At 46.3% G+C, this 26,775-nt stretch overlaps 1 protein-coding gene across 1 annotated transcript in view; it reads right to left on the bottom strand.

Moving 5' to 3' along the window:
• Positions 1 to 26,775, bottom strand: part of Rassf8 (Ras association domain family member 8) — a 79,137-nt gene that overhangs the window by 7,680 nt on the left and 44,682 nt on the right. The window contains exon 2 of the mRNA XM_041642537.1: positions 3,996 to 4,164. Within this exon, the coding sequence (XP_041498471.1) occupies positions 3,996 to 4,098 (103 nt within the window). The 5' untranslated portion in view covers positions 4,099 to 4,164. The remainder of the gene's footprint in view (positions 1 to 3,995; positions 4,165 to 26,775) is intronic.

Genomic DNA, 26,775 nt, shown 5'->3' with positions numbered 1-26,775 from the left:
TGTTTTCTCTGTTTCTGGGTCAACACACGGGCATCGGGGTGTGTGGGTACAAAGTGCCCCCAGCGATTCAGAAGCGGGACATAAGAAGAATAAACCGACATAGCCTGAATGTTCATCATGCTACCTACCCGTCTAGATATCTGTGGCACTGAGCATCTAAGCTGCCTGTTAGACAAGTGTGACATAAATAAACAAGGGCAAATAAAACGCTGATTATGGTTTTAAGTAGCGGGAGCAGTTAGAATGTGGCGGACAGGAAGCAGCTGCAGGCCAGTCACCAGGCCAGCTCCTCCTCAGAGGAGCTCTGTATTCAGCATTTCCAGCACTGCTTTAATACAGTGAGGCTGCAGACCTACGGAAAAGAAAGATGAGTGTGCTGAGAGCGGTGACCTGTTCCAATCCTGAACTGACTTGACATGCGTCTGCTATCAACCTCTGACTAGGAGCTCAGGGACAGAGAATAGCCGAGCACCTAGCAGGTCCTGCTAAGAGGATGCAATTTCCTCTTAATCATGTTTGCTAAATGGCAGATTTATAAATAGAAACTTTGAACACATTACTTGGTTTTATGGAGATAGAGGTTTATGCCTTCATTGTGTTCCAAAAACTAATCTAAAGCATCTAATAAGTATATATAAATTCTGATAAAATCTTAAACAGGGCCTAGTGGCTCAGCCCTATAATTCCAGCAACTAAGGAGACTGAGGCAGGAGGATTGCAAGTTCAGGACTTGCCTGGAGTACAGAGTATTCCAAGGTCAGCCTGGGTAAGTTGGTGGTAACCCTGTCTCAAAACAGGAATGACAAACAGGTTTTGGGACAGAGGCATGATGTGGGATTCCCTCCCCTCTGTATGCTGTGAATACCATTGGTTAATAAAGAAACTGTCATGGCCTGTGATAGGGCAAAAGAACAGAGGTAGGCAGGGAAAACTAAAATGATTGCTGGGAGAAGGAAGGTAGAGTTAAGAGAAGCCATGGAGCTGCCACCAGAGACAGACGTGCTGAAACTTTGCTAGTAGGCTACGACCTCATGGTGATGCACAGTTTAATGGAGATAGGTTAAATTAATGAAGAGTTAGCCAGTAAGAAGCTAGAGCTAATGGGCCACACAGTGATTTAAGTAATATAGTTTCTGTGTGTTTATTTCGGGGCTGAGCAGCCGTGAACCAACAAGAGACCTTCCCACAATAGTGAAAGAGCACCTGCTCAGCACTCCTGAGTCCCTGGGTTCAATCCCTACTACCATGGAAAGCTTTTATACGGAGGTGTGTGTATACAAACATACACATACACACACACACACACACACACAAAGACATGTATGTGTATGTATATACTTTTATTTTTAAATTTGTTTTCTTTTTTTCAAAGAAGTACTTTTAAAGAAAAGCTTAAAATAAATTAGAGGGAGCCGGGCGATGGTGGCTCACGCCTTTAATCCCAGCACTCGGGAGGCAGAGGCAGGTGGATCTCTGTGAGTTCGAGACCAGCCTGGTCTACAGAGCTAGTTCCAGGACAGGCTCCAAAGCCACAGAGAAACCCTGTCTCGAAAAACCAAAAAAATAAATAAATAAATAAATAAATTAGAGGGAAAGCTGAAACAGAATAGGAGGAAAGACAGAAGACAGACCCAGGAAATGTGGCTGGAAACATGGACTTCAGGGCATGAAACAGGGCAACTTCATCTTCATTATGTTAAAAAAAAGTCCACATTTCTATTTAATAAAGACACACTGCCTAATTTACTTTATTCTTTATTTTAAATGTATTCAGAAATTGACAATAAGTAGAGTTTAACTCAGAAGGGGTTCTGGGAGCTAGGAGTCTGCTCTGGATTAGGAAACATCTACAATAAAAAAAAATCACTATTGAAGACAAACATCAGGAGTAGGCCGTACAGACTTCAGACACAAGGTAGCATGAGGGAGGTTCAGAGCGCAAGCCTTACCACAGCCTGACACACAGTGTGCCTGAAAGCCCACTGGAGAAGAACGCAGTGTGCACCACACATGGGGTAAGGTGCACTTGATGGGCAGGAGAGCCTCAGTTAGCAGAGCACAGGTCTGTGGTGTCTGTGGTGGCATTTTTAGAGGTGATGATTAGGGCCCTCACCAAATAGACGAATTCATCCTTTGATGGACTTATGGTTGTATTATTGAGTTGGAGGAAGTTGGTCCATGGGGTCACGTCCTTTGGGACCACTTCTGTAAACCTTTCTGACTTGGACACTGTGGTGGTTTGAGTAAGAATCACTTCCATAGGCTCACATATCTGAATAATAGTGAGCAGGGGGTGGCACTATTTGAGAAGGATTAGGAGGTGTGGCTTCAATAGAGTAGGTGTGGCCTTGCTGGAGGAATTGCATCACTGCAGGTGGGTTTTGAGGTTTCCCAATCCTTGCCAGGCCCAGTCTCTGCCTGCAGATCGGAATGTAGCTCTCAACTACTTCTGCATGCGTACACCATACTTGCTGCATCTGCTGTGCTCCCTGCCACATGAAAATGGACTAAACTTCTGAAACTGAAAGCAAGCCCCAGTTAATGCTTTCTCTCCTAATAGTTGCCTTGGTCACGGTGTCTCTTCATAGCAACAGAACAGTGATAAGACAGCCACATCCTTCCCCATCACAATGGACTGATGCCCTGGAACTATGACACAAACCATACTACTCACGTGAAGTTTTGGTAATAACTGGGCAAAGTAACTAACACAGAAAACTGATGCCAAGAATGGGGTCACTGCTACCATTCCATCTGACCAGGTGGTTTTTAAGTCCTTTAGAAGTAGTTTGTGGGGTGAATTTAGAAGAGTTTAGAGAAATAGGCAGGGGAAAAAAATCTTAACATGCTGTAAATCAGAGTTATGGTGGTTTTGGTAGGAGCTCAGAAGAGCAGAATTCCAGGGGAATGTGGACAAGGCATGCCCAGAAGTTTCAGATGGGAACAACACTCATGGGAACTGGATTAGAAGTCATTTATGTTATGTTGTGGCAAATAACTTGTCTACATTTTGTTCATACTTTGAGACTTTCGGGAGGTGGATTTAAACAGGATGGCATATTTACTCTGGCGGAGAGCATTTTAGGACAGCACAGCATGTGAGCGATGGCACAGGTATCACTAGCCGCCTGGAGCCAGGCTTACAGCAGGAACTGGAAGGAAGAAGCAGAGTGAGGTTTGGACACAGGGCAATGGCTAGAGGAGGGTGCTGCAGACAAGGGCACGGCTACCGACTACAGAAGCCAGTACGTGTGCGGCGTCAACAGGAGGTGCCCTGACAGAACCTCAGGACCTGGCCAAACCACCCTCAGAGTGAAGAGTGGAAATGGTAGCATCACCTGAGAGCTTTTTCTTGGAAGGAGCGCACCTTTTGGCTGCCTGGGAAGTATTCCCTCAGGACTGTCACTGTGCACAACTGCCCAAGGACGCAGAGGTGTTGCAACTGTGGTCCAAAGAGGCCCAGCTGCTGCTTGGGCTGCCAGCAGAATTGGTATCATCCAATTGGTGCTGGTTTTACAGGCATGCAGAACGTAAGAGTTAGGGATAATGGAAACTTCCATCCGGGTGTTGAAGAAAAGCCTGGGAAGCCAGAACATGTGTCAATGTCAGAGTCCCCAAAGGCCATTCTGTGAGGTCAAGGAGTGAAGCCTGAGGGTGAAAGGGAAATATGCAGTGAAGAGGAGGCTGCAGGCAGGGAGAAAAGTCAGTGCAGGAATGAGGTCCTGTAGTGGGTGCTGCTGGGAAGGAAACAAGGTTCCTACCCCTCCCTCCCTCCCTCCCTTTCTCCCCTCCCCTTCTCCCTGCACCCCATGTACTTTGATTACCTGGATGTTCTGCCCAGACATCTTAGGCCAAGAAACTATAGGCTGAATCCTCTGAAACTCTGAGCCAAAGCCTCCTGCTTAGGCTAATCTGAGGTATTTTATCAAGACGCCGAGAAAGCTAACTCATGCGTGCATCTCCACACCCATGAGCACTTGATGGGTTTTACTCACCTATAGCCTGGGCTAAGGCTATCACAACCTCCTGGCAGGTTGTGACTTCAGTGACACCGCAGACGATTCTCTGAACTCCATCCACCCACACTTTCAGTTCCATGGTGCACCTGCCAGTCACTCAGAGGCCCTGACAGCGGTCATCAGGGTTCAGGTCATGGCTCTGGCTCTGACAACACAGAAAAGACAGATTCTATATTACAAGCTAGAAAACAAACAAACAAATAAACAAAAAGGTAAAATATCGTCTTTTTAAAAAGGAAACTTTCCCTATATTATGTGAACTATAGCATAATACTAAAATGTCCCACTGTGATTGAAGTCCAGGCTTGCTTTATGGGGCAGAACTCCGCAGGGTAAATGGCTCCTAACTTTTAATTGTGTCCCAGGTCTAAAGACTTGCTCAATGCCATGCTGGTGTCTCTCTTCTCAATTTGTTCATCAGTATAATGTCAAGAGTTTTTTTTTTAAATTTATTTATTTATTAAAGATTTCTGTCTCTTCCCCGCCGCCGCCTCCCATTTCCCTCCCCCTCCCCCAATCAAGTCCCCCTCCCTCATCAGCCCAAAGAGCAATCAGGGTTCCCTGCACTGTGGGAAGTCCAAGGACCACCGACCTCCATCCAGGTCTAGTAAGGTGAGCATCCAAACTGCCTAGGCTCCCACAAAGCCAGTACGTGCAGTAGGATCAAAAACCTATTGCCATTGTTCTTGAGTTCTCAGTAGTCCTCATTGTCCACTATGTTCAGCGAGTCCGGTTTTATCCCAGGTTTTTTCAGACCCAGGCCAGCTGGCCTTGGTGAGTTCCCGATAGAACATCCCCATTCTCTCAGTGTGTGGGTACACCCCTCGTGGTCCTGAGTTCCTTGCTTGTGCTCCCTCTCCTTCTGCTCCTGATTTGGACCTTGAGATTTCTGTCCGGTGCTCCAATGTGGGTCTCTGTCTCTGTCTCCTTTCATTGCCTGATGAAGGTTAATATTCCTGAGGATGCCTATATGTTTTTTTTTTGGGGGTTCTCCTTCTTATTTAGCTTCTCTAGGATCACGAATTATAGGCTCAATGTCCTTTATTTATGGCTAGAAACCAAATATGAGTGAGTACATCCCATGTTCCTCTTTTTGGGTCTGGCTTATCTCACTCAGGATAGGGTTTCACTTTGAACTTTCAATCATTAAGTTACTGCACTAAACACAAACACATGCACTTCCGCTGTCAGGGACACTGCTGATCACACAGACTCATAGCGTCTCATTCTTGGAGCACAGGGCTCTGACCAGGGCTGGCGGGACCAGTTTTTGCAGTTTTGTTTTCACACATGGAGACGAAGACATGGCTTCTGTCAGGTTTGGGGCTACACTATATTCATCTCAGCTCCATTAAACACCACTGCATTATTTGTGAGCTCACCTAAGAACGAGCTTCCCCATCCTCCCAGCAGAAGACCCTAGCATAACTCTCCAGGAACTGAAACCTGAAGTTTCCTCTACACCTTCTGAAGTCTGATCCCGGCTCTATGCCCAGTCCCCAGACTTGACCACAGGGGAAACTGGAAGTCTACACCAAGCTGCATGTGGGTGAGTAGTTGTTAAAGTGATGGGGGAGAGTCTTTTGTTTTGTGTTAATTTTATTGGTTAAATAAAGAGACTGCCTTGGCCCTTTAGTGGACAGAAAATTAGGTAGGCAGAGTAGACAGACAGAATGTTGGGAGAAAGAAGCCAAGTCAAGCGGTCGCCATGATTCTCCCACTCCAGACAGATGCAGGTTAAGATCTTTCCTGGTAAGCCAGCTTATGGTGCTACACAGAATATTAGAAATGGGTTAGATCAATATGTAAGAGCTAGCCAATAAGAGGTTAAAACTAATGGGCCAAGCAGTGTTTAAAAGAATACAGTTTCTGTGTAATTATTTCAGGTAAAGCTAGCCGGGTGGGAAGCAGCCCCGCTGCTCCTAGGTAGAATTTTGAAAGGGAACAGTGACACGGTGAAGCCCTCCGACAGCAGCACACCTGAGGGCCTGTTTTTCTCACAAGGTTTTTACGTGTGCAATTCTGGCCTCTTAGGTTTTGGTAGAGTCTTTGGCTGAGCTACTTTGGACTCAGTAGGGTATGAAAATGGCTCGGAGAAGAAGTTTCTTTAGCTACAAACCATTGCTTGTGAAGAAGCCTTCTGTGGTCAAGTATCTATGTGTGTGGAGGCATCTCACAAGAGCAGGCATGGGTGACTGGTGTTCTGGCAGTCACCTGAGGACAGGCCAGGAGCAGCACAGCAGGAAGTCTTAGCTGTGCAGATGGAACGCTGGCCCTCTCACTTTTCAGCTCCTGAACTGGCAGAAAGCAGTCTTCCTCTGGCTGGCTGTTGTGCTGGTTTGTATTTTCACTGTTGGTTTCCCTGGATGAACTGCCCCACCCTCAGGCACAGCAATGAGCTGTCTAGAGCCTAATGTAACTGATGGAGAAAAATACACCAGACAGAGACACTCGGTGTGAATGGAACAGAATGTGGACTGAGTGGTTTTCACTACAGCATCTGAAACAGGCGCAGATTTACAAACTGCTGCTGACTAGATGAATGTCACGTAGACCTCACAGAGGACAGGCGTTGTGCTGCGCATGCAGAGACAGCATCTCTGTGACAATGACAAAGCAAACTTAACTCCTGGGACAGGAGGAGCAAGCACAGAAGGAGCTTATGGCCAAGGCTGGGTCATTAACACAAGATAAAGGTTCTAATGTCTCACAATAGAGAAAAAGGAGAACTTGTATTAAATGTAAATCAGCAATTTGTCATGGGGGAAGAAAGTCTGTTACTAATATTTTCACTACCATGACAGGAAACCTGCAGCAAGCAACTTAAGGGAGTAAGGATTTACTTCGACTCATTCTGGCTCCCTCGTGGAAGAGAAGACATGGAGGCTTCATGGTAGCTCATGTGTGAGGCAGTCTGCTAACATCTCGGTGGATCGGGAACTCTATCTAGGGTAAAATGGAGCTGGTATATAGTCCTTAAACCTACTCTGACAGCCCCACAGCTGCTTGCTAGGTGTCATGTCAGAGGCTGCATAATCTCTCAGAACCAAGAGTTCAGACACACAGGCCTGTAGGGACCAGACTTCACATTCACACTACAGAAATGCCTGTAATGCCGCCCCCCCCCCCCCCAAAGACAAGCTAGAGGCTGCAATCCATGCCTGCATATAAAAGGGAAGTGTGTCCCAGCCCTGGTAGGCGTGGAGGCCCCTAGAAATGGTAAGGACCACAGTTCTGCTTGTGGGGGTTCAGCTCTGCCCACTGCGTGGCAGGTCTTCCCTGCCTTTCCCCACCTCTATAGTCAGGCTCTAGAGCCCAGGATGATTGATTAATATGGTCAAGCAGTACAAGCTCAAGTGACTCCTGTACATAGAAATGAAAATGCTTCCAAAAATTAGAAACTTCTATTATACAGAAAGTCATTAGCAATAAAACATCTTGGAAAAATAAGACCACTTAAAATAAGGGACATTTTAGGTTACTGTATCATGTATCTAAGAACAGTCAACAACTTAAAAATTTTTTTTCTTTTTTGGTTTTTTGAGACAGGATTTCTCTGTGTAACAACTCACTTTGTAGACCAGGCTGGACTCAAACTTATAGAGACCCACACCGCCTGCCTCTGCCTCTGAGTGCTGGGATTAAAGGCAAGTGCCAACATGCCCAGCTTCAACCTAAGATTGTTTAAAGGATTACTATTTAAAATTTTGATCACATTTAGTATAAAACATTCTGAGTCAGATAAAGTTACTGGAATTAAAATACTAATTCTTCTATTAAGAAGTGTCTTTTTTTCTTAAACTTTAAAGAAGTTTCTATTACATTTAGTGTGTGTGTGCTGTAGGAACTACTTCAGCCAGTGGCCTTTAAGTTACCAGCCCACTTGGGCGTGGCCTCTTATACTATGAATGCCTATAGAAAGCACATGCTTGCTCTCTCCCTCCTGGCTTCTGGATTCCATTCCTGTTCCCCATTCATGCAGAGGACTGTGATCTGGGAGTCTACCCCTAAATAAATAACCCTTTATTATATGCAATTCTGAGCTAGTGTGGGATTATTTTGTAACTTCCATCTTCATGTGCGTGTGTGTGCGTCTGTGGGAGAACACTTGTAGGAAATGGTTCTCCTTTTCTACCAGAGGTCCGAGACTGACAGCAAGCTCCTTAACCTGCTGAGCCATCCTGATGGCTCCTTCCTTACATTTTCCCGTGAATGCAAGCAGTACCTAGGTTTTAATCTCATTTCTTACTTTGGCACTACAAAAGGCTTTTCTTTTTTCCACGCTCATCCTGGATAGTGTCCTGACACACTGACACACCCATTTTCCTAAGCCATATACGATTCTGATTCCACAGCTGCACTGAGATTAACTCCATACCCAGTGCTGTTAACAAGCAGCTCCTCAATCAGGACCAAACGTTCCTTTCGGAAGCACAGTGCTTAAACAACCAAGGAGAGATGCTTCTCTGTGCGGAGCCTATGCTGAGCTGGGGAGACAGCGACTGGGACCCAAGGATGCTGCTCTATCCTGGGGGCTAGAGTTCCCATCCTTGTACAGTGTTAAATGGCTTGCCAACACCCACAGTCCAATGCCCTGTTCTGGCCTGCACACACATTTGTGCATATACTCAGTTCGACTGACAGACAGACAGAAAGGCACACACACACACACAATTGTCTTTTAAATGGGTAAAATTTGCTTTTTAACTAGAATCTAAGGACAAATGCAGAATTTCTATATAATAACCATAATTCAAAAATGAGCAAAATCTTTATGTTTATCCATTTTGGAAGACAGGCGTATGGATAACTGAGAGTGATCTCCAAAGTGAACTCTGTTGACTGGTCTCTTTCTACTACACTGACAAACTAAGCCTGTCATTATCCCCAACTACTTCTAACACCCTAAAGGACCACAGAACCGTTGTTAGACTAGCCTTTTTTCTGGCTGACAGAGAACACTGCCACACCAAGCTCTCTGCATGGGGCAGCGGGACAAGAAAGCAGCACAGTGGGCATAGCCCACAGCCTCCGTGTGAGCAGCACTACAAGCGGTTCCCGACGTCCCTAGCTTTCTGGGGGTCAACTCTGACAGGGGTGCCGCACCACTTCCAGCACCTTGTCCATTCCCCTCCTCCTCTCTTTCTCCACATTCTAGCCGCACTATCCCTACCCCTCAGATCACTGACCTAGCAATGACTGAATGCCCAGAGCAGATGGCTCTACCTGGTGAAGGGGTTTTTCATGGGGTAGGTCCTCCAGGCATACGGAGGATGCTGGGCTAGTCTGATTTCTATTATTCCACAAGTCTGTCCTCTGGTGGCATCACTATGGAAGGTACCACAGTAGCAGAGCCAAGTGGATGGGAAGCAAGGGTCCCAGATGTGCTGAGAGTGCTTCAACAACGCTCTTGCCAGAAATAACCGGGGCGTGGTAGGATACCTTGACTCCTTTTGAAGGCAACTCCATGGTGCCCCACCTCTCAAAGGTCCAAAGTCTCGGATCATAGGCAACTCTAGGAAGCAGGCTTCCAACACACACTCCTTTGGGGGACAAGCAAATCACATCCAAAGTCCATGGTGGCTCAGAGTTCACTGAAACCAACTGGAAAAGAACCACGGCAATGTCCAGCACCATGTGACACGGCTGTGTATATATTATAAAACAGTGCCCAGCAGAGATGCCAATGACATGGCTGTGTATATATTATAAAACAGTGCCCAGCAGAGACAATGTCCAGCACCACGTGACACGGCTGTGTATATATTATAAAACGTGCCCAGCAGAGATGCCAAGCAGGTTATTTCTCTCAAGAGTCAGGGATAGCGCATTGGCATAAGAAAGCCATACACAGCTGCTGCTTTCCCTACTGTTTGGCACAAAAGCCCTTAAATAAAAAATATAAAAACAATGAACTTCTGGGACCTGTTTGTTGCAGTAGTTTATTAAAGGGAGCATGAAAAGCTGTCTGTCCTGTAGTGTGCCTCTGTCGGGTCCCAGGATACTCTTAACCCCTAGAGACGGTGTGCGTGGGCAGCCTCTCCCACTGCGGCTTGTACCCCAAAGACCCTGTGGTGACAGCACGCACCACCCACATGCCACCGTAGGGTGCTCTTCCATTAATGAGCAAATGTCAGGTACTTCTACTGAAAACCTGCGGAGAAGGCAGATTTAAGGACAACCCCGTGGGCATTCTCCTTGAGTAGGGAACTCCTGGGCTTTTTTTTTTTTACTCAGGACAAAAAGACAACCTAAGGGCAATGTGCTCAGGAACAGCAGGAGGAAGCACTAAGTCTTTCTGTGACAGAGTCTGCCAGTCAACTCTGTGTGTCTGTCTCTAACCTTTCATCACCCATCTGAGTTTAATTCACAACATGAATTAAACAAGTAAGGAAACTGAGGCAGAGAGCACTTGGACGCTCACCCAGGCTGACCCTGCTAGGAAGCGGCAGGTTTGACAGTGCCAGTAAGCGCTTATGAAGTGGGCATGTGTACCCACTAACACTGTTTCAGGAGAGATGTGCACAGTTCCTGTGACAGCCAGTTCTAACACTGATGTAGGAGGGTCTTTATCTGTTGTTTCATTGGTTGATTAATAAAAAAAACTGATTGGCCTGATAGGTCAGAACTTAGGTAGGCGGGAAAGACAGAACAGAATGCTGGGAGGAAGAAGGCAGTAAGGCAGATGCTATAGCTCTCCTCTACAAGATGGACACAGGTTAAGATTCTTCCTGGTAAGCCACCACCTCGTGGTGCTACAAAGATTATTAGAAATGGGTTAATCAAGATGTGAGAATTAGCCAGTAAGAGGCTAGAGCTAATGGGCCAAGCAGTGTTTAAAAGAATACAGTTTGTGTGTTGTTATTTTGGGTGTAAAGCTAACCATGCAGGAACCGGGTGGGATGAAAAGCAGGCCTGCTCACCTCCTTACTACATAACACTAGCTCTGAAGGACGCTTCAGGGCCATGGCTGCTGCAGTCAGATGGATGGAACTCACAGCCAAAGGCTGGGAGGGAGGGAGCGATGCATGGCATGGGGTTTCTGGGGGAACAGTGCCTCCCAAAGCCACTTATCTCAGCTAAGCAGGGTACATGTTAGGGTCTGAGTACAAATACTACCTCACCCCAGAGTCTGACGGGTGAATGGCAGCATGGTAATAATGGCTGTTTGGATGAGAGAAGGCTGGAAATGGTATCCTAACAGTACACACAAGCTTAGTGGTTGATAAAAACTGGTCTTTAAAAGAAACATTTTTATTGAAGTATAACATATTAGAGAAAACTCAGGTATCCTAGGTAAGAATTTGGCAAAATGAACGCATCTACCTATGCACCTCCAAGACCAAGTGCTCTTCTAGACCTGGTGCTCTGCAAAGGCAACCACCACGACAGGTGTGAGCACACGGACGTTTGCGCAGTGTGTCTGTGAGCCTGGCTCATGCTGCAGAGCAGCAATGGCTTCCTCTACCTGCAGTAGAGATGCTCGCGGTAATGGACCATGGTGTCTTTTCTTAGCACTGACAGGGGGGCACGTGGACTTCCAGATCCAGACGACTGGACCAAACTGCTGCACGGCAATTGCCTGCTAGCTCATCGCTGTCCACGCTGCCTCTGCTTGCACATCACTCTGTACACTATCACCACAGGAAACCTTTTTCCAAATACAGTCCTACTAAAGAGATCACAGCTCTGAGCTTCTCCAACTGTACTTCCCCCACCCCTGGAAATGTTTCTCATTTTTGGCCTCCTAATTCTCCACAAACCGAGTCCTTTGTCACAGTGACGACACAGGTGGACACAGCACCCACGTCTGTAGAACCGGACAGTAACCGCACAGATGGTGGTAAGGAGAAGCACAGGCACACTGGGGACTCTGAGTGGGAGGACTCAAAGGTGCTCAGCATCAGAGCCCTTCCTCTGACTGCTCAGAGTCCTCAGTGCTGCTAAGTCACACCGTTAGTAGACGCTCTGGAGCCTATGAAACATCGCAGTGTGAACCTCAGAAATGACACCCAGGTGGTATCCAGACACGGATGCTACTCTCTCATCCGTACTCTGCAGCTTCCTGGAGTTTAAACACAACAGTTACTGAAGCAGTCTCCCAGATAGTGTTTTGTTTAAACATTTAGGGAAATAGCCAAGCAAATCATATTTATGGAAAAGGAGATAGAAAAACAATTATAAAAACTGTGTCTAATACCACTTAGAAGTGAAAACATTAACCAGTATTGTATGAAATTGTCTCAGAAAAGATGTTCCATATCACACATAAAGCTTTTCTCTCTTAAAATAAGTTCATCAAAACAGTGCGAAGGTCACTAGTGAAGCAGCCAGACTGGCTCTGCTTTACCTTAGGCGAAGGTAAAGCAGAAATAACCAAGGAGTGTGAGGAAATCTGAACAGAGGCAGCAACGGTGCCCAGCACGTGGGCAGCTCCTCTGAGGCACGGAGACAACGTAGAGAACCCATGTTGCATCCTGCCACTTCCCAGGGCCACAGGCTCCACATGCACTCTCCTCTCACTCGGTTCTCGTGTGTGTGTGTGTGTGTGTGTGTGTGTGCCACTTCCCAGGGCCACAGGCTCCACATGCACTCTCCTCTCAGCTCGGTTCTCGTGTGTGTGTGTGTGTGTGTGTGTGTGTGTGTGTATGTGCCACTTCCCAGGGCCACAGGCTCCACATGCACTCTCCTCTCAGCTCAGTTCTCGTGTGTGTGTGTGTGCCACTTCCCAGGGCCACAGGCTCCACATGCACTCTCCTCTCACTCGGTTCTCGTGTGTGTGTGTGTGTGTGTGATCCATACATGCACATACCATGGTGCATGGAGCAGTCAGAGACTTGTGGAAGTCAGTTTTCCCTCTCTACTATGTGGGTTCTGGGAACCGAACTCTGGCTCTCAGACTTGGTGGAAGGAGCTCTTATATGCAAAGTCATCTTCCCAGCCTTGACAAATTCTTAAGTTTCTGTATGTTTCTTTTTTAAGTGGAAAAAATATAAATTAAAATTATTTGACTCAGTGGGTGGGTGCACCTCTCGTGGTCCTGACTTCCATGCTCATGTTCTCCCTCCTTCTGCTCCTCATTGGGACTTTGGGAGCTCAGTCCAATGCTCCAGTGTGGGTCTCTGTTTCTATCTCCATCCATCGCTAGATGAAGGTGCTATGGTGATATGCAAGATATTCATCAGTATGGCTATAGGATAGGGTCATTTCAGGTTCCCTATCCTCAGCTGCCCAAGGAACTAACTGGGGACATTGCCCTGGGCACCTGGGAGCCACTCTAGGTTCAAGTCTCTTACCAAACCTAAGGTGGTTCCCTTAAATGGGGCTGATCTATTGGGAGCTCACCAAGGCCAGCTGGACTGTGACTGAAAAAGCATGGGATAAAACCGGACTCTCTGAACATGGCGGACAATGAGGGCTGATGGGAAGCCAAGGACAATGGCACGGGGTTTTGATCCTACTCCATGTTCTGGCTTTGTGGGAGCCTAGCCAGTTTGGATGTTCACCTTCCTAGACCTGGACGGAGGGGGGAGGACCTTGGACTTTCCACAGGGCAGGGAACCCTGACTGCTCTTCAGACTGGAGAGGGAGGGGGAGAGGAGTGGGGGGAGAGGGAGAGGAGTGGGGGAGGGGGAGAGGGGACGGAGGAGGGAAATGGGAGGCTGGGAGGAGGCAGAAAGTTTTTTTTCAATTAAAAAAAATTATTTGACTGAACTTTATATCATTTCAGAAAAACTCCTTACTGAAGGTTATGCTCATAGTACATTCCGAGGAAAAGCTGTCACATCTTTGTGTTTCAGCTGATAAACATTGTGTAGTGAGGTGGTAGCATGGCCTAGCAGGACCTGAAATGTCCATCCAGGTACCATGAATGTTCAGTGCTCAGAACCAATAGAGCATCGCAACACACACACACACACACACACACACACACACACACACACACACAAAACAGCTGACATTTATCTTAAGACTGGACATTAAAATTTCCAAAACATGGGCTGGAGAGATGGCTCAGTAGTTAAGTGGTTAAGAAGACCTGGATTCAGTTCCCAGCCCCCACACAGCAGCTCACAGCTGTCTGTGACTCTATTCCACCCTCACATAGACACACAAGCAGGCAAAGCACCAATGCACATCAAAAAAATCAAAACACAGTAGCCAGCAACTTCCTGTCTCAGTAAGATTCTGCACTAAATAAAATAATAAATCAAGTTTTGGATATTTTTATTTTGTAAGGGTGACAGGTAGTTCTGTAGAGCTGCACAGAAAACTTAGAACTGTGTACTTAAAAGAGAAAAATCAGACACAATACATCACTGTCTTGGCGCAGAGTGATGTCATTGAGCCTCTTCTTCTTGCCCAGCTTTGAGACTGCACACGTACAACAGCTGCCCATCATGGGGTCCAGCTAACTCACTAGCACCTCACTGCACACAACTGTGCTATGTGTGCATATGGAGGGTATGTGTGCACACGCGCTCTCTACTTTCTAGCACCTCGCTGCACACAACTGTGCTATGTGTGCATATGGAGGGTATGTGTGCACACGCGCTCTCTACTTTCTAGCACCTCACTGCACACAACTGTGTTATGTGTGCATATGGAGGGTATGTGTGCACACGCGTTCTCTACTTTCTAGCACCTCGCTGCACACAACTGTGCTATGTGTGCATATGGAGGGTATGTGTGCACACGCGCTCTCTACTTTCTAGCACCTCACTGCATACAACTGTGTTAGGTGTGCTCATGGAGGGTATGTGTGCACACGCGCTCTCTACTTTCTAGCACCTCACTGCACACAACTGTGCTATGTGTGCATATGGAGGGTATGTGTGCACACGCGCTCTCTACTTTCTAGCACCTCGCTGCACACAACTGTGCTATGTGTGCATATGGAGGGTATGTGTGCACACGCGCTCTCTACTTTCTAGCACCTCACTGCACACAACTGTGTTATGTGTGCATATGGAGGGTATGTGTGCACACGCGTTCTCTACTTTCTAGCACCTTGCTGCACACAACTGTGCTATGTGTGCATATGGAGGGTATGTGTGCACACGCGCTCTCTACTTTCTAGCACCTCACTGCACACAACTGTGTTAGGTGTGCTCATGGAGGGTATGTGTGCACACAGGCGCTCTACTTTCTTGTCTGCTGCGGGAACTAGAGGACAGTGTTTCTGTCATGTTCTACAGGGACGGGAGCTTGTAAACCACACACTCTGAAATGCACTGTCCAGTCGAAACTGTTCAGGTCTACACAGCCACCCAATTAAAAAGATGCTGAATTTCTGATCATCTGAGTTTTCACACATTCAATAGCCCACCCAAGATCCCAAGGAAAAGCACAGACCTCTAAAAACAAATCAAGCGTGAAACCCTAGAAGAACATTTGAAAACTGAGAACTTTTCAAAAGAATCTGGCTTTGTTTTGGTGTAATTAAACATTCAGGGGGAAAGGCATGGATTGAATAGTAGATTTAGACAATGGTCAGACCCCAGGGGCACAGAAAGAAGCGCATCTGCTGGGTCAGCAGCTGATGGACAGGGGTCCAGGAAAGGTGGTCAGGGAAGTCTGCTTCTGCCCCACAGACCCTGAAGAATGCCAAACTCCAGGTCAGCTGTGCTGCCTCCCAGTGCTGTAGCACAGCCCCATCAGAAAGGCCATTTCCTCTTTCCTCTTCTGCTGCCTTCAGGGAACTTGTGCCTTTGTTTCCTCCTCAGGTCAGAGTTCACCTTACAACACTCTCTCCCACTCGCCACCCAGTAACCCTCTTCCACCTCATGATACTAATTCATTTTCTAAATTCACTTAGCAGTGGCAGAGCATCTGAGAAAATTAAGTTGGCTAAGTTTGGGGCTCAAATGCAAAAAACCAGTAATTTGTTCTAGCTATTAATACAAAAATATTATATTGAAGACATGACAATTTTCTGATTTCTTTTTTAAATACCAAGACTGGACACAAGCGCGGGGTGGGGGTGGGGGTAGGGGGGTGTAGATGGGCCAGCGGGTAAGAACACTTGCTGTGCGAATGGGAGAACACGGGAAAATCCCTAGCACCTCACACAGAAGCTGGCCATGGCCACAGGCGCCTGTGCAGGGCAGGGCAGGGCAGGTGGGACGGCTGTTGGGGTTTTCTTGTCACCAGCCTACCTCCAAGTTCAGTGCAGACTGTGTCTCAGAGGAATGACAGGGATAGAGCAGCCACACACCCCATATGTGCACACCACACACAGCAAGAAAATGAAGTCAGGACTAACACGTTTACATTAGGAAAACAACTACGCCAGTTACCATCGCATCACAGAACACCCAAGATAACCGACTCACAGAGGAAAGCCTGTGGTCTCAGAGTCTGCGGTGACCTGGTAACCAGTGCTGCCATGCATCTGTTGGGGATGCTGAGGACAGGGGTGCAGAGCAGAGAGCACCCGCTTACCTCACAGGCTCTCACGGCCTCACAGGATCTGCGAGACCCCTGGCCCCACTTCCTTAAAGTTACAAACCCTGCTAGCACCACTCTGAGGATCAGCGTTTAAAAACGTGCTTTGGGGCTGGGGGTATCCAGCATCTACCCTATAGCAAGAATAAAAGTCCAAACGTCAGAACACCAACAAAAACAAAACACAGAAGCTGATCTAAGTAAGTACCCAGATGTTCAGGGAATGGTCGGAGACAAGAAATGTTGGGGATTCGCCAACTTGTTTTCTTTTTCTTTTTCTTTTTCTTTTCTTTTAATACAGGGTTTCTCTGTGTAGCTCTGGCTGTCTTAGAACTTGCTCTGCAGTCCAGGCTGGCCTGAAATTCAGAGATTCCCCTGCCTCTGCCTCCTGAGTGCTGGCATTAAAGTTGCGCACCACCGCCTGGCTGGATCTGACTTTCCATGAATAATGTGATTCATGGACTCTGTGCTAATTATACTGGCACAGGGTCAGATCTTCTGTAATGTGGTTACGTCATGAAGACACAATTGACAAACACTCTATAACATTCTATAAAGATAGGTGAATCGCATGATCTGTCTAAACTGAGCCACAGGTTGAAAGTTTATTTAAATAAATCCACTTAGGAAGTAAATATGAGGAAAACACAAAAGTCCTCTCTTCGTCTCCAGTCATAGGTAGTTTTCTTTAGAGTCACAAGGCCAGGATGCTGAACAGAAATCTGTATTGCTAAAAATGTCATGCTAGCCATGGTGGAGGCAGAAGCAGACAGATCTCTGTAAGTTCGAGACCAGCTTAGTCTACACAGTGAGTTCCAGGACAGCTAGGGTCCTAGAACAGGTTCTCACAGCTACACAGTGAGATCCTGTCTCAAAAAGTTTGTTTAAAGTCAGCAGAAGATGACTTGGAAACCATCAGCCACCAGTGCTGCTGACACATTGGAGATTGAATACCATGGGCAACAAGTGGTTTACACCAAAGTCATTACAACTCCTGGTAAGGCCTTTCGAATTTTCAGTTTAAAAACTTCAAATGTGTTGCCAAGTGTTTAAATGATTTATGTAATACTCACCCACACCCTCATCAAACAAAAGCCTCCAAAGATTCCATGGCAGGGGTTACTGAACTGCTCAGGAGCTCAGGCAACCAGAACTAGACAGGGAGCTAAGTCTAGACCTCCGCCTTGGAGCCCCAAACCTCTACAGAAGGGCATCACAGCCACCATTCCACACCCTCAGGTCCCTCAGGTCCACAGCCGCCCATGCTCTTAAGCTCAGAGTCACTGTAATGTAGTAGGCGTTAAATGAAGAGGTTATGCCCCACCTTGGAGGAAAACCAGAAAGGAGATTACCCTGTCTACTTTAGCAACACTAACCGCAGGACACTGTGAAAGCCACCTTACAGATCCACCTTCTGATTCAGACTACAACAGCATGGACCACACATCACAGGGACAGGAATCCATGGTCACAGCTGACCAAAGGAACAGCCACACTGGCCATCAGTTCATAGGTACTAGTCCCTCACATGAATTATTTTTAAACTGGTCAGAAGCAAACTTTGGGAGTACAAACATTCTGACGAACACAGAGACAGATGACAGATGTCGGTAAGGAAGTGGGGAAGCAGGAGCTCTGCCTCTCTGCTGGCAGAAATGCAGACTGCCGCAGCTGTCCTGGGAATCAGCTGGGACCACCTTCCCAAACCTAGTGACAGAAACCACAGCTATGTCCTGGATGGGGAGTGAGTGCAGGCATGCAGGAAGGGCAGGCATGCAGGAAGGGCTCTGTGCAGGTGTAATAAGTCCTATTGCTTCCCAAAACCAGAACTCATTTTCCCCAGAGGGAACAATCAAGCCAATGCCACAGAAAAACACTCCTTGCTCTTCTTTTCTGGGAGCCCTGAAGCTCTTGCGCTTTCCCTCCCACCCCTACCCCCATGCTCAACACAGAAGCCAGAAGGGCCTGCTGCTGGCCTCACTGGTGTGCAGAGGGAGGGAAGCAGAGTGGAGTCACACACACAACAAAAGTATTGCAGTAGGCTTCGTAAAGCTCATGTATTTGATTAAGAACTTCAAAAACTGTATCAAGCTGAAAAGCATGATGCAGCAAATTCACCGACTCACCTTATGGGCATCTGACACATCTGACAGATGGCCTTTACCCTCTAGATCAAAGGTTCTCAACCTGTAGGTGGCAACCCTTTGCCAAACCTCTATCTCCAAAAAAATATTTACATTATGATTCATGACACTAGCAAAAATCAGTTATGAAGTAGCAATAAAATAACGTTATGGTTGGGGTCACCACATGAGGAACTGTATTAAAGGGTCGCAGCAATAAAAAGGTTGAGAACACTGCTCTAGGCAAAAACCTTTTCTTATCACTACTGTGCTAAACTTTTGTGAGCATTAGTTGCTATAAACTATATCTTACTTTGGAGAGTTGTGGTAATTACTCTTGATGTTTCATTACGAGTTTTAATGGCATTTCCCCAACTGTCCAACACTTCTGATAAAAATTAGTAGAGGTGCAATCATTTCGAGCTGTCCCATGGGTGTGGCCAGTTTTACTCTTATATAGATGGTCTAGTGACAGCAAGTTCCCCTCTACATCTCTGGTTAAGAAGAATTCTACCTGTGACAGACATAAGAACGCTCATTTCACAGTCAATATTCAAGAAGAAAATGAATGTACTATAGAGGAGAAAACACCCAGAGACACTCTGAACAGACAGACTGCATACGGACATGAACTTCATCAGAAATGTTTGAAAGTGTCAGTAACAACTCATCCTAGCTCCTTTCCTTGACCAAAACCCATCCCAGGTCACCTAGCACTCCAGGGGTTCACACACTCAGTATTAACATATATCTGGGGGTCATCCCAGGTCATTCTGTCACTCCAGGGGTTCACACACTCTGTATTAACACATATCTGGGGGTGCTCTATCATGATAGAGTGGATGCTCCTCACTACTGCAGGATAATAAAGCCCACATTCTTCACACGGCCCACTTTCCTGCAACATCATCTTCAGCTGCTGTGAGACAATCATGTGCCTGCCCCGTGCATTGTTTCCTGCGCATTGCTTTCTGCTTAGAACATCTTCCTCCTGCCCCCCCCCCTTCACTAGGTAAATTGGTGAGAGAAAATAATCCACAGACACAATTTCATTGTCGTTATAAATTTATAAATGCAGACCCAAGCCCTGAAAAGGCCAACTAACATGATGCAATACGGTTCACAACAGTGGAGCAAAGACCCGCAGAGACTGACACTAAAGTACCAGACAGACACACAGAGTGCACAACAGACCTCACCTCCACCCAAAACACACAGAGAAATTGTTACAATCAAGGTGAGTGACACCAACATTCATTCAACCTATAGACTTCTCTTTTTCCTATTAAATAATACTCTAACATTATACTACTGCTGTTTTGTTTTTTTTTTTTTTGTTTTGTTTTTTGTTGAGACAGGGTTTCTTTGTAGCTTTGGTGCCTGTCCCGGAACTAGCTCTTGTAGACCAGGTTGGCCTCGAACTCACAGAGATCCACCTGCCTCTGCCTCCTGAGTGCTGGGATTAAAGGTGTGCGCCACCACCCCGGCTACTACTGCTGTTTTTTAGGTCACTAGCGTAGACAGACAGCACGTCTTTTTAATCCCAGGAGCTGAGTGCAGAGTGCACGCTGAGCCCTGATGAGGCTATGAGCTCAATCCCAGCAATAAAACAACAGAGAACAAAGCGAATGCCGAACCAAGCGGTCCCCCACATTCCCAGATTCTGTGATGGCCTGAGACCGGGCTACAACATTTGGATAAGAAACCGACTGGAGCTCTAGACACTGCGAAGGACAAGACTGGCCCTGAATGTGGGTGGCATCAGCCAAGGGTCTGGGTCCTGGAAGCTGAGGAGGATGGGCCTGCCTAAGCTTGTTCTGTGCTTCCTGGCTGCTCCAAGTTGTTGCTGCTCCAATGCTCTGCCTTCACAGGTCACTGGAACCTCCAAAGTGGTGATACTAAATCAAAACTGCTTCCCTGGAAATCATCTGTGCTGTTCTGTCAGAGTGGCAGGGGGCTGATGAGCGTGATGGTGAAGCTGAGCGGTCCCTGAGTTTGGATGTGAGAAAGCAAGCGCATACGCAGCCTGCGCTCTGCAGCGCACCTCTACCGCCTTTATTAACCAATCGTGTAATAGCTCAGCTTTGGCAGTGCAAGGGTCCAGAGGTTTGCTCTAACAGCTTCTGCAGACACATCAGGTTAATATTAGACACGTAATCGCTGGTTTTGGAGCGCGGCCATATGCTGTTTAATTACGCCGGCACTCCGGGCATTTCAAACATGACCAGAATTTCTCAGCTGACATCCCATGTGGAAGAAGCAGTGCAGGGTAAGGGAACTGGATGCTGATGGGATGCATCTAGCTCTTCCACTTTTAATAAGCCTGCAAGTTTTACGGATTAAAAGTTTCTTAGGCTATGACTAGCTGAAAAAAGTACACTAAAAATTGCTAGGAAGCTGGGTGTGGTGATGTGAGCCTTTAACCCTAGCACTTGAGAGTCAGAAGCAGGTGGATCTCTGAGTTCAAGGTTAGCTTGGTCTACAGAGTGAATTCCAGGGCAGCCAGTGATACACAGAGAAACCTTGTCTCCTCCCCCTCCTCCAAAAATAAAATAAAAACTGCTAGGAAAGAAAGTTTCTGAGTCTTCCCCACCCTCCAAAAAATAAAATAAAAACTACTAGGAAAGAAAGTTTCTGAGTCTTTGCTATGCACAAATGTAGAAATTTCCATTTTTCTAAAAAAAATTTCTTGCCTAAAAACAATCTGTGTGTTTTAGAACACGTGACAATCACAGAAGACTCTGAAGAGCCCCAGACCCTGGCTTTGGGGCACACACTCTATGCAAGCAATATGTTTTGTATGAACAATTCAAGCTTCCCTGCCTGTGTGATTTTCAACATTTTTCTATAATTGTAAGCGATACTGAATTAAGAGTTTTAATGTACATTAATAGGTGGGTCTTCTATCTAACTGTTGCTTTCATTGGTTAATTAATAAAGAAAACTGCTTGGCCTGATAGGTCAGAACATAGGTAGGTGGGGAAGACAGAACAGAATGCTGAGAGGAAGAAGGCAGGGAGGCAGTCGCCATGCCTCTCCTCTCTGAGACTGACGCAGGTTAAGACCTTTCCCGGTAAGCCACCACCTCATGATGCTACACATATTACTAAATATAGGTTAAAGCAAGATGTGAGAGTTAGCCAATAAGAGGCTGAAACTAAGGGGCCAGGCAGTGTTTAAAAGAATACAGTTTCCATGTTATTATTTCTGGAGCAAAGCTAGCTGTGCGGGGAGCCCGGCGGGATGAAAAGCAGGCCTTCCCGCAGCTCCTTCCACATTAATAACTCAATTTCTCCTACTTCCTTCTATGAAAGAATTAAGTATCAACATACATAATAATACCATATCAAACTTCCTGAAAGACCTTTTGAAGTCAACACATGAAAACAAGCAAGGCATCACAAGAAAGGGTCCCCAGGGGGATAAAAAGCCGAGGCTGTGTCAGGAGGACAAGGCAGTGAAGCGAGGGGGTGGGAACTGTCATCTAGAAATCCCCAGATACAAAATGCTTCAGCACCCAGACGGTCTGCTGCTCACTCCTTTCCAGGCGACGGCTCCATCTCAGACTCCTGTGGCGGCTTGCATTATGCGTGTCTCACTCAACACAACCCAACATGTTGTACACATAAGGAGATTGGTGACTTTCTTTGAAAAGCTTAGAAAGCAGGCATTTAAGTCAGGTGGAAGTCCTGGCTTCCTGGACACTGCTGAGTCAGAAAGTCCCAGGAGCACAGAGCCTTCACCTTCCACACTTTCCAGTCCAGATCTGACCTCTCATGCCCATCAATGAAGCAGCGGTGGACGGATTCCTCTGCACCAACTGCTCACCACCCTTCCTGCCAACAACAAAGGCTCCCACCTTTATTATTTGTAGCCGCTGACGCCTCTCTGCAATCTACCAGGCCCCGGCACTCTCTCACCCTGACTGTACAGTACAGACGATTTCCACAGTACTAAACCTGTGCACAGACACTTGTGGGAGCTGGAGACACGGCAGTTGCTGCTCTTCAAAGAACACAAGTTTGGTTCACAGCACTCATGATCTTATCCCACGCTGCCTGTAACTCCAGGACCAGGAGACTGTCGCCCTCTTCTGGCCTCCACTGGCAACTGCTCTCTCCTTGTGTTGTTACAATGGGGCACTGAAATGCCATGTTTCTACAAAATGATATTAAAATATTGAAGACAGGCTTATGAAGTTAAGACGTCTTAGCTTATCAGAAGAGTGGTTAATAGTCCAATAACATAATAACTAAGTATTCTCTGGTCTCCAAGAAGCTTTCTTATGATATTATTTGGTCATATTTTATGATACTGATACACACACATGCTACATGGTGAGAAAATAAATTCTTGAGTTTTTGAAATAAAGGCACAATTTCAGAACTACTTATCTATCAGAGTGGTCAGAATCACCTCTAGTTATTAAAGGAAATATTTCTCACTCAAATGATACACTCTTCTATTTCATGCGGTTACCGCAGGAGTTCCTGCTATGGAGTTGTACTGCACCATGACTGTCATGGCAGACAGTCTGAACATGAAAAACACACTCAATGCCACACCTCCCCTGGACAAGTAACCTTAAAAGCCACACCCTGAAACCTACAAGAACTTTCTCAAGACAGATACAAGTGAGTAAGCTGGCTCATTTCTGGTTCCAGGACTGTAAAGTGAAAACAACATGGGTTTGTATTCCTACAGAAATACTTCAAACCCCCAGGCCTCCCCATTTTTAAATCTATTTACTTTTATTTTATGTGCTTTGGTGTTTTGCCTGCATGTGTGGGTCTGTGTCAGATCTTAGAATTATAAACAGCTGTGAGCTGCTATGTGGGTGCTGGGAATTGAACCCAGGTCCTCTAGAAGAGCAATCAGTGCTCTAAACCACTGAGCCATCTCTCCAGCCCCTGACTCCATGCCATGGCTCTTAATTAAAGATATTTTTCTTGTTTTCTGAATAAGACATTATTTTGCTCACAGGGGAAAGCTACTAAGAATGCTTTCACCATCGAGTGTAAACCCCAACTATTAATCACCTACATATCACACTCACCTCCATTCTCACAAAGGGGAGAGACAGCTAACACATTGTTTTCCACAGTATAGGCCTCCCTGTAAGTAACCCAACATGCTTCTTTTTAAAAGTGGGTCTCAAAAAACTAAACTTTGAAAGACTGATAAGAGCAGAAACTGACAAAAGGCTGCACTTACTGGCAGACTGAAGTTGGGAATACCACCTTCTAGGACGCAGCCAACTTACACACCAGACAGCGTGAAGACAAGCAGCAGGCGAGGGTAGAGATCAGACAGCAGAGTCAGTGCTTTAACCAAGAGGAATGACAGGCTCTCCACTCGGAATGGCAAAATACTTCAGTTAAAATCGAACTTTTAGGTTTTATTATTAGACAAGAATGACAGGGAAATAATTGGGAATACTTGGGGTCTGGAATTAAGGCTGACTGTACAAAGGGCAGGTGTGGCAGTAACGAAATGCTGTGTGTAGACATGTGAGAAGTCACTCACGGACATGGACCCGTGTGAGCGAGGCCACAAGAACAGACAGTGCAATCTAACAGACAGAAATGAGCTTTCCTGTGAGTGTGGGGCTTGTGGCTTCAGCCACCAGAGGTCAGTCTTCCCTAGAAAGAGGCAAGACAATGCTCTACTGCTATTTATCTGTGGAGAGTGATCTCAGCCATCTCTTAGAGCAGGCAGCTGAGGACAGAGCTGAACGCAGCCCCAGAGGCTAAAACTCTGTCCATAATGAAGCTATGTCCCATTGCTGAGGGGCACAGAAGGGGCTGTGGTTCCCTCACAGTAGAGATTTGTGGAACCATTACCAAGCAAGTAAGCAAGTAAGGCATAGCCTGGAGGGCTTTCCAAGCTCTCACTGCAGAACCGTAACCACTCCTCCCAGGCACTCTTCACCTAGACTGCAGTAATGTCTCCTGTTGCTTCACGAGGTTGCCTCACAGGGCTGCTTCAGGGTTCAGCATACTCATTTGAACCAAACAGAAGGAAAAGAGCCTGGACTGGTGGTGTGTGCCTGTAACTCCTAGCACAGCGTGGGGGGGGGGGGGGGGACTCTGAGAGCAGCCTAGGCTGCGCAGCAAACCCTGTCTCAAAACCAAACTAAAATAAAAAAACAGTCAGAGAAGCTTATTCCATCATGAGCCTTGAACAAAATACCCTGCTCCACCTCACAAACAGCAGTAGAGACTCCGTCAGTTCCACTATTTAAGGGAAGGTCTAATTATGGCCACAAGCAGGAAGCTCCAGGGCCACAGCTCTTCTTGATGATTTCATGTACACAGCAGCAAAGAACAACTCAGCAAAGACCCTCTGGTTACCACAGGGCTAACCCAGCAAAACACCATCCCTTACTTCACTACAGAAAAACCACGAAGAGCCCAGTAGAGAGTGAGTGACCTCTTCATTAAGTCCCTGCTTGGAATACATTGTATCCAGAGCTGAGGAAATTACTGCACACCACTGTACCCTCATGTACAGCTTCTTCAATGCAAAAGTTAAGTGTGGGGGGCTGGAGAGATGGCTCAGTGGTTAAGAGCATTGCCTGCTCTTCCAAAGGTCCTGAGTTCAATTCCCAGCAACCACATGGTGGCTCACAACCATCTGTAAAGAGGTCTGGCGCCCTCTTCTGGCCTTCAGGGATACAGACAGGATATTGTATACATAATAAATAAATTTAAAAAAAAAAAAAAAAGTTAAGTGTGTTCACTAAAAATGTCCAGAAAATCGGCACGGCTTTGAGAAAATAAAACCGCTGAAAACTCCACCGAGGATGGGAAAATGAGGATGCATGATACATTTTAGAACACACACAATCTACATTGACAGTTTACTTTATAATTTACCCCCATTTATCCTCAGGGAGCACAGTTCTGACAGCATCACCAAGAACCCTGTGCTGCAGTCTGTGCCCTCCTGTAACATCCTCTTGGGATGTCGCTATAGCGTCAACGCTCTGGCTTCTCCTCCATACTCTTGTCCTGACTGCATAACTGTCCTCCTAATCTTCTCCTATCTGGTCCTTCCCCAGCTATCACCACCTGAGGATGCTCCCTTTTAGGTTAAGCCTGACTATGAATACCCATGTTCATCCTCTGTCCTCCTCTCTGACGGCAGCCACTAGGAGGAATGTGGTTGGTGAACCTTACGTACAATAGGTCCCTGATAGGGATGTTGTCAACGTAACTTACATACAATAGGTCACTGATAAATGTCAGACTTTCATTAATGATTTAATGGTTAATAACTTGCAAATCTAACTTCCAGGAAGCTCTTTGTTCCAAGGCCAGTCAGACCCACGAGGTAGCAGCAGTCTCTTATCTAAGAAGGGCAGGTTAGTCATTACAGAGGGTTTAAGCTGTGAATCCTAACCACATAACTTTGATACACTTATACCAAACAAGTTGGTTCGTTTCCTAGATTTTTAGGGTCCATGCCTTCTCTTTAGGGGTTTACTGGTCCTTCTGTCTTTCTTGCTTAAAGTTCAGCATGAGAAATTGCCGGACCATCCAGTTTGTTTGATTAAAGCGTTTCCTAAGATACCACTAGCATTCCATGAGTGACTAGCTAAAGAGTGTAAGTTGACTGTGTAGCCATTACCACAATCAATTTTGGGACTGTTCTCACCCTCCACAAAAAGGCCTCAAACCCATAAGTACTCACTTGCCACTTCCCATCAAAACACTAGCCCAAGGCTTCCAGAAGACAAAAATACCCACAACCCCACTAGAGTGGGGATGAAGGAGTGATTGAAACATTTAAACACACACACAGCTGAATTTACACAGGGCTCCGACTTCTTTATGTTATGATTTATCTCTATTACAAAGGGCTACGCTGCCTCCTGTTAAGGCTCTCACAGAAACAACCCCGTCTGCACGTACATCTCTGTGACTGGCTCTTTAATGAGCACAGCACTTTCAATGCCCACCTATGCTCGAGAAGCTGAGGCCCTGTTTCCATTACCGCCCAGCATTTCATCCTTCCGCTGTTTCTTCTTGGTGCCAAGTGCTCTCAGGAACACCACTGGGTAGTTGTACATGGAGAGGTGCTAATGTACTTGGGCACACTTGAGCTAATTAAGGCAATTAGTTTTGAACTAGGTTGTAAGAGATCTTATATGGTGTAGAAATAAGTCCTTTGTAAAATATTTG

This window comes from Microtus oregoni, unplaced genomic scaffold, assembly GCF_018167655.1.
Source record: "Microtus oregoni isolate MIOR12 unplaced genomic scaffold, Mior012 000002F_ref0000024, whole genome shotgun sequence".
NCBI classification, from domain to species: Eukaryota; Metazoa; Chordata; class Mammalia; order Rodentia; family Cricetidae; genus Microtus; species Microtus oregoni.
The sequence above is the reverse complement of the archived record's forward strand: the minus strand, read 5'-3'. Positions and strand labels throughout refer to the sequence as shown.